This window comes from Giraffa tippelskirchi, chromosome 8 (genome assembly GCF_054371585.1).
Source record: "Giraffa tippelskirchi isolate mGirTip1 chromosome 8, T2T-mGirTip1v1.2.pri, whole genome shotgun sequence".
Taxonomy (NCBI): Eukaryota; Metazoa; Chordata; class Mammalia; order Artiodactyla; family Giraffidae; genus Giraffa; species Giraffa tippelskirchi.
In genome coordinates, this window is record NC_137282.1 from 77,844,301 (window position 1) to 77,861,929 (window position 17,629).

Consider the following 17,629-nt stretch of genomic DNA (forward strand, 5'->3'; position numbering starts at 1 on the left):
GATCCCCTGGAGAAGGAAATGGCAAACCACTCCAGTATTCTTGCTTAGAGAATCCCATGGACGGAGGAGCCTGGTAGGCTACAGTCCACGGGGTCGCTTAATATCACTTAATATCTTCTGCTTCTGTTAAGTCCCTACCATTTCTGTCCTTTATTGAGCCCATCTTTGCATGAAATGTTCCCTTGGTATCTCTAATTTTCTTGAAGAGATCTCTAGTCTTTCCTATTCTTTTGTTTTCCTCTATTTCTTTGCACTGATCACTGAGGAAGGCTTTCTTATCTCTCCTTGCTATTCTTTGGAACTCTGCATTCAGATGGGAATATCTTTCCTTTTCTCCTTTGCTTTTCGTTTCTCTTCTTTTCACAGCTATTTGTAAGGCCTCCTCAGACAGCCATTTTGCTTTTTGGCATTTCTTTTCCATGAGGATGGTCTTGATCCCTGTCTCCTGTACAATGTCACGAACCTCCGTCCATAGTTCATCAGGCACTCTGACTATCAGATCTAGTCCCTTAAATCTATTTCTCACTTCCACTGTATAATCATAAGGGAATTGATTTAGGTCATACCTGAATGGTCTAGTGGTTTTCTCCACTTTCTTCAATTTAAGTCTGAATTTGGCAATAAGGAGTTCATGATCTGAGCCACAGTCAGCTCCCAGTCTTGTTTTTGCTGACTGTATAGAGCTTCTCTATCTTTGGCTGCAAAGAATATAATCAGTCTGATTTCGGTGTCGACCATCTGGTGATGTCCATGTGTAGAGTCTTCTCTTGTGTTGTTGGAAGAGGGTGTTTGCTATGAGCAGTGCGTACTCTTGGCAGAACTCTATTAGCCTTTGTCCTGCTTCATTCTGTACTCCAAGTCCAAATTTGCCTGTTACCCCAGGTGTTTCTTGACTTCCTATTTTTGCATTCCAGTCCCCTATAATGAAAAGGGCATCTTTTTTGGGTGTTAGTTCTAAAAGATCTTTTAGGTCTTCATAGAACCGCTCAACTTCAGCTTCTTCAGCGTTACTAGAGGCGCGGCAGCTGCGACGGATGGCGCAGAAGCGCTGCCGGGAGGAGCTACCCGACATTCCAGGTCAGGGGCGGCTGCGCAGGCGCAGGAGGGCAGAGAGGAGCTACTCCATGTTCAAGGTCAGGAGGGGCGGCCATGAGGAGATACCCCTCGTCCAAGGTAAGAGAAACTCAGATAAGACGATAGGTGTTGCAAGAGGGCATCAGAGGGCAGACACACTGAAACCATAATCACAGAAAACTAGCCAGTCTGATCACACGGACCACAGCCTTGTCTAACTCAAGCCATGCTGTGTGGGGCCACCCAAGACGGATGGGGAATGGTGGAGAGTTCTGACAAAATGTGGTCCACTGGAGAAGAGAATGGCAAACCACTTCAGTATTCTTGCCTTGAGAACCCCATGAACAGTACGAAAAGGCAAAAAGATAGGACACTGGAAGATGAACTCCCCAGGTCGGTAGATGCCCAGTATGCTACTGGAGATCAGTGGAGAAATAACTCCAGAAAGAATGAAGGGATGGAGCCAAAGCAAAAGCAATACCCAGTTGTGGATGTGACTGGTGATAGAAGCAAAGTCCGATGCTGTAAAGAGCAATATTGCATAAGTTGCTTCAGTTGTCTCCAACTCTTTATGACCCCTTGGACTGTAGCCCGCTAGGTTCCTTTGTCTGTGGGATTTTCCAGACAAGAATACTGAAATGGGTTGCCATGCCCTCCTCCAGGGGATCTTCCAGACCCAGGGATGGAAACTGAGTTTCTTATGTCTCCTGCATTGGCAGTCAGGTTCTTTACCACTAGCACCACCTGGGAAGGCCACAGACATAGGTTGAGGAGTCTCAAATAATGTAGGACCAGATGTCACTGAGGCTCCCCCAGGACCTTGCCTGAGCAGGGTCGTGACATTCTGGAAAACCTGGCCAGTGGAGCTGAAGATCAGAGCTGTGTGACCACCAGGGTCTGAAGGGGTACATGGGGTGGGGGAGCCACGGAATGAGTGGAGCTGAGTTGTGAGGAAAGAGCTGTAGAGAAAGGGGAGACTCAGAGAGTGGGGCTGAGTCTCTGCCCACTTTTCCAGAGTGCAGACCCGCGTCCCTGTGTTTGCAGGGGCCCAAGGAAACCAGACAGCAACTCTGAACTCCTTTAGCCACAGATTTTGTTGTTTGAATATTAACAACTATTATTCTATACACACATTTTAATTTCTTACAAAACTCTACATTTCATATTGCTAGGTCTCTTCATTCTCCATTTTATGCCACGTTTTCATGAAAAGGTATTTCCCTGAGTCATAATCTGCCTGATTGTGTGTTTGTTGTTATGGCTGTTGTGGTGCAGTTGCTAAGTTGTGACCCCATGGATCATAGACCCCCAGGCTCTTTTGTCCATGGGGTTCTCTAGGTAAGAATACTGGCTTGGGTTGCCGTTTCCTTCTCCAGGGGAACTTTCCAGACCAGGGATTGAATCTGTCTCTTGCATTGCAAGTGGATTTTTCAGCACTCAGCCACCTAGGAATCCTGATTGTATGCTACAGGTTTCTTTTGCAGGCTCTCGCTCCTACACAGGGTCACTTTTCTGATATGAAATCTAGCTGTAGCTCCACTGTGACTTTAGGATTGCTGCATCCTTAGTGTGATAATTTCGTGTTGACAGAGAAATAAGTCCCCAAAGACTTCCCTTCCTTCACAACACTGAAGGTGTGTCATACAGACTAGGCACATGTGGAGCAGAGCGTTGATCTATGGAGAAAGGATTTCCCAGAACCTTCCATGCAATCACTTTGCTAGGATAAATTATTTAGAAGTATGTCTTGGTGTGGCTCAACATACTTCAGTATTTTTCAAGAGTCGTCATCTTTGTTCTTGTTTTAGTGTTTATTTTTTTCATTGAGCTTCTTGAGCACATCAAGCCTGGGGCTCTGCTGAATGTTAACAGTGATTACAATCCTACTGGTTCTCTTCATGGAGTTGGCTTATGTTGAACAATTATGAAAGAAGAACTAGGGGTTGCTTATCCTCTGTTCATGACCTCTAGGTGCTCAGGGGCTTTAGAGTTGGGAGCCGTTGCTGAAAACACCCATATTGTATTTAGAGGGAGTTCTTCTAAGTTACCTGAGGTCAGGCCAATGACTAAAGGCTTTGCCACAGAGTTAGCGCACATGTGGATCCATATCCACAGATGATGCCTGAAGGAGCCTCCATATTGATTACAGACAGTTACTTTAGTGAGTGTGAACCTTGGTGAGTTTAAATGCTAACACTATGGCTGCTGTTCCTGTCACATTCCTCATGTGTGGAATATGGAAGGAACAGCGTGTCACCTCAGGTGAGAAAGTCTACTGAGGGCCTTCCTGGTTTTCTCTCCGGTGCTGGGTCCCCTCGTGTCGTCTCCGGGAAGAGCCATGACTAAAGCACTTCCCACAGAACTGACACTCATAGGGCTGCTCTCCGGTGTGGCTTCTCTCATGCCTTCTCAGGTGTGCATATTGACTGAAGGCATTCCCACACTGCTGACATTCATAGGGTTTCTCTCCTGTGTGGGTCCTTTTGTGCCGAGTCAATTCGGAACTCTGACTGAAGGCCTTCCCACACGCAAGGCACACGTGAGGTTTCTCTCCAGTGTGGATTCTCTTGTGCTGACTAAGGCCAGAGTTTTGGCTAAAGGTTTTCCCACACTGATGACATTCATAGTGCTTTTCTTTGGGGTGGATTTTCTCGTGTTTTCTAAGGTAAGAGATTTGATTAAATTTTTTCTCACACAGACGACATTTGTAGGGCTTCTCTCCTGTGTGAGTTTTCTCATGTTGTTTCAGGTAGGAACTTTGACTAAAGAGTTTCTCACACACATGACATTTGAATGGTTTCTCTCCAGTGTGGACCCGATTGTGGTTTCTAAGGTCAGAACTTTGAAAAAAGCCACTTCCACAGAGACCACATTTGTATGGTTTTTCTCCAGTGTGAATCATCTTGTGTCGTCTGAGGCTAAAGCAATTACTAAATACTTTTCTACACAGAGGACATTCACACAATTTGCCTCTACCATGAATGTGACCCTGTGCATTAAGGAATGACCCTTGACTAAGTGATTTTCCACACTGTTTGTTGATATTATGTTTCCTTCTTAAGTGAATTGATGAGTTTTGAGGGGAATATCTAGAAGGAACTTCATCTCTCAAATCCGTGCATCCAGCAGGATCCCCTTGCAGGTGAGAAACCTGTTTGGGGAAAGGAGATATGAGGCTGTTACTGGTCTGCCCATGTCCAAATAGACACTCATTCACCCACATGTTCACCCTAGAACATCAGCTCAAAATAGTCTCTGGTTAAAATGTCTCCAGTGTTAGTTGCAAACACATGTTGTGTTACTCCCCTGCAAGCATGAACACTCTCTTTTATAGTTTCCCAGCCCAAGATATCAAATTAATTTTGAAGATTTCAGTGTGTTCTAGAGACTAGGAGATGAAAAATGTGCAACTTACCTTTTTCTCCCTTACATTATGGTTTTGAGCTCATATTAACTTCCTAACCAATTTCAGAGTATCCAAAAGTTTGCTCAGGAAGAACTCAGTCTCAATTTACACACAGGCAATTGTGCTCAATTACCAACTTATCTCACTGCAGGTCTTTCATTTGGATGACTGGGATTCCCACCCATGAAACTTACCATTGCCATGGTAGGGGATATGTGCTTCCTGTAGATACTTGGGGTGAATATCATTTCTTGTCGTCTAAGAGGTCTTTCACTGCCTAAAGAAATGTGAAAAGTATAGATTTTAGAGTGGCAATAGGGAAGTAAAAATTGTAGAAAAACACCAAGGTCCATGTGAGTATATTTCAAAAACTGGCACTTGGAGAAACGGTATAACAAAGAAATACTCAATGTAGTAGAAATACTTTAAAAGTCTTGTCTATTAGGGAAAAAGCCAGGATTAAAATATAAAAATATAACGTGGTGAAGAGATATTGGGTCAGAAAATGGTGGAAAAAACTTTAAGTGGCAGGATCAGGACAGGAATCACTATGTAAAAGTTGAAGGTGTGGTACAGTCCACAAGCACCTTTTTCCCTAAAGGAGAGGAAATATCAGGAATATGAATTGTGATGATAGGGGCCCAGAATGATAACAACTTGAGAAATATGCCCCAATGTCCTCACTTCCACTTTGGAATACATCCCTGCCTTCATCAGACTTGCATGTGGTGTCTCCAAGGACTTAACACACGGGCTGAAACTGTTTTGCCCTGAAGCCCAGCCCCCTGATGCTCACCTGGACTCTGACCTTGGAGGTCTCCTGCTGCTTCAGTCCACAGCTCTTTCCCTTGTTCCAGCTGGGCAATCACATCTGATTTGCTGATCTGATAGCCTGTTTGATTAAAAAAAGAAAGGTGTGGATTTTGAGTCTAGGCTAATTACTCTTTGCTGTGCTCAAAACATGGGTAAGGTACTGAGAAAAACAAAGAGACAACTGAAGGTCAGCACAGGTAACAACATCCTCACCAGGCAGAACAGTGAAGGTCCTTCAGCAGACCAGGAGGAAACCCAGAGCAGCAGCAAGAACAGTGAGGCCGTCTAAGGGCTGATGCCCGTGCACCAGTTCAGAGAGAGGTCACAGATCCTCAGTCTTTTCCAAATGGGAAAGATTAAAAGACTCTACAGTGGGCTGAATATTTCTATCAAACAGGATCTGGTAGTGATTCACCTTACAGGAAGAATCAAAATTATGTCATATACAGGACTCTGCTCTCAAGCCTTCATGGAGTGACTAGAAGAATTGGTTTAAAATATTTTATCCTTTTATTTATGTATTAAAATATCCACTGAATCCTCAGCTCTGTTCTGAATGTGGAGAGTAAGTATCAATAAAGATATGAAACCTGGCCAAGGTGACCTTTCAGTGTGGTAATAAAAAGTACCATGCAAAAGAACACCTTCCTTTTATGTAGTTATGAGGACTAGCAGAGAATCAGGAAGCAGCTGGAATGGGACACAGGATAGTTTGTTCATTGATGAATGAACGGAATGGACACAGATGTGGGTACATCCCTGTCGACAGACTCACCTACAGAGACCAGGTGGGTTACAGTTTCCATCATCACATTTCTGAACAGGTTTTTCTGGGGTGTGTCTAGCAGGCCCCACTCTTCCTGGGTGAAGTCGACGGCTACATCTTCAAACGTCACCGACTGCTAAAACATCAGAGATGTTCTGGTTTAGACAGAGCAGCCCTGTCGCTGTCCAGACTGGGAGGCTGAGCCGAGGAAGGGTGGGGACTGGGTGCAGCTTCAGGAGAGGGAGGTATGGCTACTCACCAGGGGCTCCATCCTTAACAGCTCAGTCACTGGGAGCCTTTCTTGGGATTTCACTCACAGCCAATCCAAGCACTAGGCAGGCCAATCTGAGGATGGAGAGGAAGCCATGAGACCCAGTGCTGTACTTCCAGACCCACCTGAATTCAAGCCCCCAACCTTCCCCTGGGTGCAGCCCCAGCCCAGCACTCAGAAACCAGTGGTGCATCCAGGGAGTACTATGCAGCTTCTTCTCTCCCAGATCCCATGTAAGGAGCTAGAGCTGCGGTTGCTAACACGGAAAGCCCAAGTTCAGAGAGTCTGCAAATAAGAATGTGCTAAGAAGTATTGACTTTGTGTTCATCAGCATGTGGCACCCAGAATGTCATTCAGCGTCCTCTCTGATTCCAATCCTCAGGGACCCTGACTCTGGCCAGAGTAGATGGTGGTTTACTGCTGTAGGTAAACACTCTGGAAACCCCCAGATCATCTCCTGCTTTATGCGCCCACAGTGCTTCTCTAACAGCCCTGGCAGTCCTCCAGAAACACACTGCCTTCCAGCTCTCCCTCAACCCTGATGTTAGCTCTGTCCCCCATGGATGTGGACAATTACCCTAGGACCTCTTTTAGGATGGAGTTAAATTGAGGACTTACTCCATTTGGAGCAACTGCAGCACCCACCCTGCCAGCCTCGTCCTTAACATCCCCCGCCCCGGAAAGTAGCAGGAGTCCAGGAGTCACAGTGTTACTGTCAGAGACTATCTCAATCGTCCTGGTCAAGGATGGTCAGAAATATGGAGGTTTAGAAGGAAATTGCTTTATTTACCAATTTACAGTGGACACCCAGAGGTTCCAAAATCTTTAATATATGACAGGGTTACACTAGAGGAAAGAGCAGCTGTCATTTAATTTTGCTCAGTCTGTGTCTTGTGATCAAACACCTTGAGAGTAACAAAGATCACCCAGATTTTACCTGTAATACAGCCTCTAACATTAACAATCAGAAGCAGCTCCTTGTTATGTGTCTCTTCATGATTATGGCCCAGTTTGGGGGGAACCTCTCTATATATCCAGTCAATCCCCTCATCACATCTCGTCTATCTTGAAACAGGAACCTCCCTGAAGATATTTGCTCTCAGGTTTCTGCTCTCCAGTTCTCCTTTCACCATCAAAGTGAAAACTTAGGTGTCATTTCCTATCAGAAATGAAGTCCTGGATCCCTGCCTCTGCTATTTGTGGAGAGGAATCAAGTGTCCAGGACAAGGAGCAAACCCCAAAACCCACTCAAGAAACGGTGATTGAATTAGTGATTAGATTATCCAGAACACCTGGGGAAGCCCAAGTTGGGAGGGACTGTTGAGGAAAACAAATCAAGACTGGGCATAGTTTGCCTTTGGTTTAGACTTCAATTTCTGCATGAAGTGAAATGTTCTTTTTCACTCTTAAATTTCTTCTTCTATTGATAATAGGAATATGTGAATTCCTATGATATCCAGGGAAACCCCAGGCATATGCGAAAGGGGATTCCTACTATAGAAAGAAGACTGAACCTCAGCAACCCTGGTGATGTCCAGCTTAGAGGTCATAGGAATCAAAGGAGGTTAATAAATATTAAATTTTTGGAAGAATTAAAATAAATATCTGAAAATATTTTATCTTGAGATAATTATTTTGACACAAAAATCCATCTCAAGACACATAGGAAATAAAATGAAGTAAATCACTTGATAAAATCCATAAAAGAAAATTCAGTGAAGCAGAAAATGAAGCATTTAAAAACAAATTAGTAAAAGTATACTTGTAGATCAACGGTCAGCAGAACTTTTCAAGATGAAGGACATCCTCTGTATCTGTATTGTGTGAACAGAAACTGCCACACATAATACCTGAAATCTGGCTGGCACTACCAAGGATGTGAAGTTTAGCTGTTTAACTGCATTGATTTAAATGTTCCAGCCACTTGTGGCTGGTCGTTACTGTGTTGGAGATCACAAAATCTTAGTTTAGGTGTATAACATAGATTCAAGACAAGAATGTTGGAGTTGAAAAAAATTGTGAACAGTCAAAGGTTGGAAATGAGAGTGGCAAAGAAAATGTTGGCACAGTATGATTCAGAGACCATAAAAGACTGCTTTGACTCCAGTGTCTAGAGACAGATAAGACTTTTAACATTTAAGGGAATGAAACACTCGTATCTCAGTTTGGAGGACTCACCAAAACCCCAAATTGGAGAAGCCGGTGAAGCCAAGGGGATTCTGAAGACTCCACAGCAAGCAGTTGATTTCTCTTCCTTCAAGGTCCCAAACAGTCCAGCTTCTTCTGTGAACTAATGCATCCCTCTGTCTGTTTGACTTCCTCTTATACCTGAATAACAGTTTATAACACAATCTGGGCTGTGATCCACTCTATTTGATCTAGAGCTTAATAGGGTTTCAGTCTGTGAGCCACATCCTGTTCAATTTGACTGGATTTTCTAAACTAATTTGAAGTTATAACCCACACCCAGTGTTGAAGAGCAAAGATGTAATGACATTGAAAAGATCCATCATTTCCTTCTTCATCCATAAATACTTCTGATGGTTGTATTGCTGTATTGGAGATCACAATATAGTACTGTACTGAGAACCATTCAATGTCTTCAAGTAACAGGGCATCAGACACCCTGGGTTTCTGGGGAAATGAAGCCAGGACTCTCTGGGAGAAACATGAAATTAAAAATAAAATGCAAGATGAAGAACTATGAACATTTGAAATATAAGTAATTGAGTGAAAACACACGATCTATTGCTGGTCTGCTGGGCATGACTCTTAAAGCACTGGCTACACGGTACCTTCAGGAACATGTTAAGAATCTATTAATTGTGCAAAGAAAATGAGAAGACAGTTTTACTCTCTAATAGTAATTAGTGGGGAAATGAACACAAATGTTCCTACAGAGTGAAGTATTGTAAATTATTTTACCTCCATGTATCATGTACAGTTGATTTAAACATTTGAGTGGAAATCTTACAGGTGTGGTGATGGCTCTTTAAGCTTAAAATTCCTGGTTCCCAAATTAAAAAAAATTTTAACCAGGGGACACAGTATTTCATTGTATCTGAGGACATTTTGCTTATACCTCATACAATGCCTAGTGATCCTATTATCTCATGCATTTCAATTTCATCTTCCACATTCATTCAAGAGTAGTTTGCCTGAAACTAGTATATTAAGTTAAATACACTATACTTCAATTTTGAAAAAAAGGGTATTTTGAACTTTCGCCATTAACATTCAATCCCCCTGGATTCATCCTTTTCCCTTAAATTCATTAGATTATGTGTAAACTATTTCCTAAATGAAACAGATCATTTTGGATATAGGCACTTTCCACCACAAGATTTAAAGAACTCCTGCAGGGTCATTCGTTACTTATGTCATCTCCTACATACATCTCCTACATTCATCTCAGCTCAGGAACTTATTTGTTTTTTCCTATTCTCTCCTGGAACATCAGACTATTTGTTATGATTTAAAACATATGCACTCTCTTTTCATCTAGTTTTTAAAGATATAGTTGATGTACAATATTTTGTTTGCTTCAGATGTAGAACACTGATACAGTTTTTTATAGATTATGCTCCACTAAAGCTATTATAAAATATCCCCTGTATTCCTTGTGTTTTGCAATCTGTTGTTGTCGTTGAGTTGCTAAGTCATGTCCAACTCTTTGAGACACTATAGACTGTAGCACGCGGCTCCTCTGTTCTCCACTGCTGCTGCTGCTGCTAAGTCGCTTCAGTCGTGTCCGACTCTGTGTGACCCCATAGACGGCAGCCCACCAGGCTCCGCTGTCCCTGGGATTCTCCAGGCAAGAACACTGGAGTGGGTTGCCATTTCCTTCTCCATTGCAGGAAAGTGAAAAGTGAAAGTGAATTCGCTCAGTTGTGTCCAACTCTTAGCGACCCCATGGACTGCAGCCCACCAGGCTCCTCCATCCATGGGATTTTCCAGGCAAGAGTACTGGAGTGGGGTGCCATTGCCTTCTTCATGTCCTTGACTATCTTCCAAAATTTGCTCAAATTCATGTCCATTGAGTCAGTGATGCTATCTAACCATCTCATCCTCTGCTGTCCCCTTCTCCTGCTCTCAATCTTTCCCTCAATTGGAAAAGCACCAGGATCTTTTCCAGTGAGTCAGCTCTTTGCATTGGTGGCCAAAGTATTAGAGCTTCAGCTTCAGTATCAGTCCTTCCAATGAATATTCAGTTTTGATTTCCTGTAGGTTTGACTGGTTTGATCTCCTTGCTGTCCAAGGGACTCTCAAGAGTCTCCTCCAGCACCACAATTCAAAAGCATAATTTATTCAGCACTCGGCCTTCTTTAAGGTCCAACCCTCACATCCACAATATATACTGGTAGCTTATTTATTTTATACATGTAGGTTTGTTCTTCTTAACCCCCAACCCCCATCTTGCCCCCCTCACCTCCCCGTACCAAATGGCAATCACTAGTTTGTATTCTGTATCTGTCTTTTTCTGTTCAATTTTGTTTATTTGTATTTGTTTAGATTTACACATATAAGTGATAACATATAATATTTGTATTTCTCTGTTTGAATTATTTCACTTGGCATAATACACAATGCAATATTACTCAGTCATAAAAATGAAAGCAATTTACCATTTGCAAAAACAAGGGTGGGCTGGAGGGTATTAACCATTCATCTGTGGATGGACACTTAGGTGCTTCCATATCTGGGCTCTTGTAAATAATACTAGCGTGAAATGAGAGGTGCATTTATCTATTTGCATTTGTGTTTTCCTTTCCTCAGATTTTACCCAGGAAAGGAATTTTGGATCATAAAGTAGTTCTGTTTTCAGGAACCCCCATACTGTTCTCCATAGTGGCTACACCAATTTGCATTCCCACCAACAGTGTAGGAGGGTTCTCTTCTCTCCATGTTCTAGCCGACACCTGCTAGCCGTAGAATTCTGGTGATAGCCATGAAAGGTGTGAGGTGAAATCTCATTGTGGATTGGACTTCCATTTCTTTGATTAGCATTGTTGAGCATATTTTCATGTGCCTGTGGCATATTTCTTCTTTGTAAAAATGTCTGTTCAGACCTCTGCTCTATTACTTATTGCTTTTTTTTTTTGATATTGAGTTGTATGAGTTGCAATCCAACCATATACACTTTAAACTGCTTCTTCTCTCCGAAACCTCCTCTTAGCATTTAAATATGTTATGGCATCACCCAATCTGAAATTTTAAATGAAACAAAAAAACATAAGCAAACAATTTGAATTCCTTTTATCTCTAATGGTTTCCCTCTCACACTCTTTTATCCAGGTTGAGGGCAGAGCTTATTAGCATTTCTCCCCACCTCAAACAATCTTGTGTTTTTCCCCCATTAATTGATAGACATTATTCTTGCCAGCAAAGCTCACTTCCGAACAAAATTCAAGTCTCATGAGATGCCATCCGTCTTCATGTTATTTCCATCCTGAGCAGAAGTTGATTCCTTCTGTTGTAAGCCCGATTTTCCCTGGAATCTTATCACTTTGGTCACAAAGTTTTGGATACCAGAAGGCAGAGGAAATGGAGCTTCACGTGCTGGGTATTTATTCGGGAGTGATCTCAAGATAAACATGTTGGGAAAGGATGAGGAGGAAGAAATCCACACATTCGGGAAACCCGGCTTCACTTCAGCTGTCAGCAAGCGCTGGCCAAGCACACACTCAAGCTCTGCCAGGGTGGATGGTAGGAATGCGGCTGGCTGAAAGAGGAGAGTGAATAAGTGGGCTTAAAGCTCACCATTCAGAAAACTAAGATCATGGTATCTGGTCCCATCACTTCACGGCAAATAGATGGGGAAACAGTGACAGACTTTATTTTTGGGGGCTCCAAAATCACTGCAGATGGTGACTGCAGCCATGAAATTAAAAGACGCTTACTTCTTGGCAGCAAAGTTATGACCAACATAGACAGCATATTAAAAAGCAGAGACATTACTTTGCCAACAAAGGTCCGTCTAGTCAAGGCTATGGTTTTTCCAGTAGTCATGTGTGGATGTGAGAGTTGGACTATAAAGAAAGCTGAGCGCCGAAGAGTTGATGCTTTTGAACTGTGGTGTTGGAGAAGACTCTTGAGAGTCCCTTGGACGGCAAGGAGATCCAACCAGTCCATCCTAAAGGAGATCGGTCCTGAGTGTTCATTGGAAGGACTGATGCTGAAGCTGAAACTCCAATACTTTGGCCACCTGATGGGAAGAGCTGACTCATTGGAAAAGACCCTGATGCTGGGAAAGATTGATGGCAGGAAGAGGAGGGGACAACAGAGGATGGATGGTTGGATGGCATCACTGACTCAATGGGTTACCAAACTCAGTGAGTTTGGGTAAACTCCAGGAGTTGGCGATGCACAGGGAGGCCTGGCGTGCTGTGGTTCATGGGGTCACAAAGAGTCGGACACGACTGAACGACTGGACTGAACTGAACTGAAGAGGGGGAGTGACACTGGGGGCTGACAGTCAGCACCACGTGGTGCTGCCAGGCAGGTGCGGATCAGGACCCTGCCTCCCAGGAGGCGACCACCCTGCCAGCCAGCTGTCCTCACTCTGGAGAGCTGGAGGTGTCCGCTGGGGGTCCTGGACCAGAAACCCTCCATATAAGTCTGGCAATGGGATTAAGTGCCCTGTGTCCTCGTGTACACATGGATTCCCATCTCTTCCTGCTCCTAGGCTGTGCCCCCAGAATGTATTTCCCTGTTAAATCTAGAGCTCTGCTGCCCCTGAGAACTGATGTCATGACCCTGTGACCCACTTGGTAAAAACCTGTCTCTCATCTCCCATCACTGTAGGTTTATTACCATCATTAATATAATGAGTACATCTCCCTCCCCATGTTCATTGTTGTCTTCATTGTTATTGTTGTTAATCTTCTTTATTCCCATTATTGTATATTATAGTACATTTTAGTCAGTCAGTTCAGTTGCTTGTTCGTGTCCGACTGTTTGGGTCCCCATGGACTGCAGCACATCAGGCTTCTCTGTCCATCACCAACTGCCAGAGCTTGCTCAAACTCACACCCATTGAGTTTGTGATGCCATCCAACCATCTCATCCTCTGTCACCTCCTTCTCCTCCTGCCTTCAATCTTTCCCAGCATCAGGGTCTTTTCAAATGAGTCAGTTCTTTGCATCAGGTGGCCAAAGTATTGGAGCTTCAGCTTCAGCATCAGTTCTTCCAATGAATATTCAGGACTGATTTCCTTTAGGATTGAGTGGTTTGAACTCCTTGCTGTCCAAGGGACTTTCCAGAGTCTTCTCCAACACCACAGTTGAAAAGCATCAACTCTTCAGCACTCAGCTTTCTTCATGCTGCAAAATGTGGCCCCAAGTTAAAAATAAATCAATAAAACTTGAAGAGACCTTAATGGGGCTGTCTATGGAGACTCTTTGCGATCCCATGGGCTGTAGCCCCTCAGACTCTTGGTCCATGGAATCTTCCAGGCAAGAACACTGGAGTGGGTTGCCATTTCCTTCATGTCTACGGAGAAGGGGCAGATAAAGCAGTGTTTAGGGTAAAGTCATGCCCTCAGAGTGAATCTCTCGTCTCAGCAGACTGGTGCCCAGAGTCTGAGTAGGGGTAGGCCACCAGAGGGCGCTGTGGGTGGGTGGTGGTCACACTAAAAACAGAGGCCTCAGGAGAAAACAAAGCATCTATACCTTGATCTGGAAAATTCATGCCTCCAGGACTGAGCCTGTGCCTGCAGTTGGAAATCTTTATTTAGATAGAAACTGGAGTGTGGACCTCCGGACTCAGGCTGAGAGGAGGTGCGGTTTCACACCAAACCCCTCAGAGCATGTTTTCCATTTCTATAACTCAGTCACTCTGTAGACAGAGACCAAGCCTTGGGCTCAGATCTGGGGACTCCCAGGACCAGACCTGGAGTTGTGAGGTTCAAGGACTGAAGAAGCTCTTCAAAAGAACAAATGTTACTAGAACTCCTATCGTCAAATATCTATCATCTGTCCAACTTCTTTCTCATACCTTTCATTTCAGGTGTTCTTTTCCACACATCTTGAGTTGACTTCTAATTTCAAATACTTGGGATGAATGTGGATGATTCCCAATAAGTTTTCATCTTTCTAAATATATTATAGTTTCAGCATTTAAAAAACTATCTTTGGGGAATTCCTTGGCAGTCCAGTGGTCACATGTCAGACACGTACGGCTGTGCATTAAGGCACCCAGTATATCTCACTTTCTTGTGCATTTTGTTACCTGTGAAACCTGAGACCCGCTTCCGAGCTGAAAGAGACATGAGCTGGGAGCAGGGCTTCGAACACGGGGAACACCTACTATATGAACGCAGTGCTGTAGTGCCTGACCGACACACGGGCCCTGGCCAGCTCATGCTGTTCCAGCAGCATGGACCATCTGTCCCAACCAGATGTGTGTGCTGTGTGCTATGCAAGCTCACATCACCTGAGCCCTCCTTCATTCTGGAGCGGTGATCCGGCCCTGGAAGGACCTGGTTGCTAGCTTCCACAGATAGAAGCAGGAAGATGCCCACGAGTTTCTGATGTTCACTCTGGACATCATGCAGCAAGCATGACTGAGTGCCCATGAGCTGTTCGACCATCCCTCTGAGGACAACACCCTCATCTGTCAGATCTTTGGAGGGTCCTGGAGATCTCAGATCCAGTGTCTCCACTGCCTTGGTGTCTCAGACACTTTTGACCCATGTCTGGACATCCACTGGATATCATGGCAACTCAGAGTGTGAACCAAGCTTTGAGAGAGTTGGTGAAGCCCAAGAAGCTAGACAGTGCCAATGCCTATCATTGTAGCATATATCTCCAGAAGGTGCCAGCCACCAAGAGGTTGACTCTGCACTGTGCCCCCCAAGGTCCTGATCCTCATGCTAAAGCAGCTCTGAGTTCACAGGTGACAAAATGCACAAGAAAGTGAGATATCCTGGGTGCCTTGATGCGCCACCATACATGTCTGAGCAGAAGGTAGGACCCCTGGATTATGTGCTCTATGCTGTGCTGGTCCACTCCGGGAGGACATTACTTTTGTTGTGTGAGAGCTGGAAACGGCCAGTGGTACAAGATGGACGATGCTAAGGTCACCCCCTGTGTCATGGCATCTGCCCAGAGTGCCTATGTCCTCTTTACATCCAGAAGAGTGACCTGGAAGGAGGCGATGGGGGTAGCACCAGGAGATCCCTGGGGGCTGACCCCACAGGCGTGGATGCTCCTGGGTCGGAGGAGCCCCTGGAGGAAACCGACATTCAAGAAATCAGCTTAGAGGAGTGGAGGCGCCTCCAAGAACACAGTCGACCTTGGCTTGAGTTCCTCCTCTGGAAGGTCAAGTCGGCCCCACCTGCCACGGCAGTCCTGTGAAACGAATCGTCAGTCCAGGTTCAATGCATGATACAGGATGCTCAGGGCTGGTGCACTGGGATGACCCAGAGGGATGGGATGGGGAGGGCGGTGGGAGGGGGGTTCATGATGGGGAACGCATGTGCACCCATGGTGGTTCCATGTCAATGCTGGCAAAACCACTACAATATTGTAAAGTAATTAGCCTCCAATTAAAATAAATAAATTTATATATAAAAAGAAGAAAAAGAAAAACAAAACAAAACAAAACAAAAACAAAACAAAAAAAGAAATATGGGGATGGGATGGAAAGTGAAACTTCCTGAACAGGAAAACTACCGGCTCAACAATTCAAGGAGGGACCCCCCCAGATCAGGGGCCAATAAACGGCCTTGACCCTTGTCTCTGAGGGTGAGCCAAAGCCAAGAAAAGCAGCAAGAAGAAGCAGAGGCCTTTGGATGCCCTGCAGTCAGTGCTGCTGTACACATCTGCACACACACTCACATAGACACACACCCTCACACAGACACACACACACTCACATAGACACACCCTCACATAGACACACACACACTCACATAGACACACACAGTCACATAGATACACACACACTCACATAGACACACACACTCACATAGACACACACAAACTCACATAGACACACACTCACATAGACACACACACACATAGACACACACACTCACATAGACACACACTCACATAGACACACACTCACATAGACACACACACACTCACATAGACACACACACTCACACAGACACACACACACTCACATAGACACACCCTCACATAGACACACACACACTCACATAGACACACACAAACTCACATAGACACACACTCACATAGACACACACACACATAGACACACACACTCACATAGACACACACTCACATAGACACACACTCACATAGACACACACACACTCACATAGACACACACACTCACATAGACACATACACTCACATAGACACACACATAGACACACACACACTCACATACACACTGACATAGACACACACACTCACATAGACACACACACTCACATAGACACACACACACTCACATAGACACACACACTCACACAGACACACACACTCACATAGACACACACACTCACACAGACACACACACACTCACATAGACACACACACTCACATAGACACAGTCACATAGACACACACACACTCACAGAGACATACACACTCACAGAGACATACACACTCACATAGATACCACACATTCACACACTCATTCACTTACACAGACAGACACACACAGTCATGTACAGGAACTAGCTGGTGTTCCGGGTGTGAATAGTCTTGTGGAAGGACTGTGTGTCTGGACGGTTCACGGGACACGGCATTCAGTTTGAACTTTTCCTCCTGAGATTTGGGGTGGGAGATCAACTGTGAGGTTGTTGGAGGAGATAGCATTGATGACTAATTTATTTTCTTTTCATCACTGGGTTGGGCTTTCTTTTCATATTAACATGACAACTTACTGTTAAATGAATATCTATATGCTCTGTGCCTTTTTCATCTGATTGGTTTTCTGTTTGCTTGAGAGGAAATACTAACACATATTTCATTTGTGGTGTGAGCTTTCTTACAGCGTGTGCAGACCAGGGGCTCTCCAGACACCAAGGACACATCTGTCCGAGGCCCTCTTCTCACGTGGATGTTGCCCTGCGAGCATCGTGTTGGGGACATCACTGTATCCCCCGCCTACCATCCTGCACTCTGCCCAGGACCCTCTGTCCCTGCCCAGCTCACAGAAACAGGCCTTCTTGGCCTCAGCCCTGCCCTCACATCGCAGGTTCAAGTCACACATTCTGATGTGACTGCCAAGCCATGCCCCCACCCTGCCCCCCAAAGACTGAGCCAGGACTCCGGACTCTGCATCCCAGCCGCAGACGAGGGAGTCCGCCTGGTTCCCCATT

General features: G+C 44.6%; 1 protein-coding gene and 1 pseudogene across 1 annotated transcript; one reads left to right on the top strand and one right to left on the bottom strand.

Annotated features, from left to right (window-relative positions):
- Window positions 1–1,098: 1,098 nt before the first annotated feature.
- On the bottom strand, window positions 1,099–4,683 carry LOC145518986 (uncharacterized). Its single transcript, XM_081524249.1, has 2 exons — window positions 4,675–4,683; window positions 1,099–4,063 (listed from the first exon to the last, which is right to left on the bottom strand). The coding sequence occupies exons 1-2, from the start codon at window positions 4,681–4,683 to the stop codon at window positions 3,347–3,349; spliced, it is 726 nt and encodes a 241-aa protein (XP_081380375.1). The 3' UTR covers window positions 1,099–3,346.
- A 9,809-nt stretch (window positions 4,684–14,492) lies between these two features.
- Window positions 14,493–15,686, top strand: LOC145518987 (ubiquitin carboxyl-terminal hydrolase 17-like protein 13; annotated as a pseudogene).
- The last annotated feature ends 1,943 nt before the right edge of the window (window positions 15,687–17,629 follow it).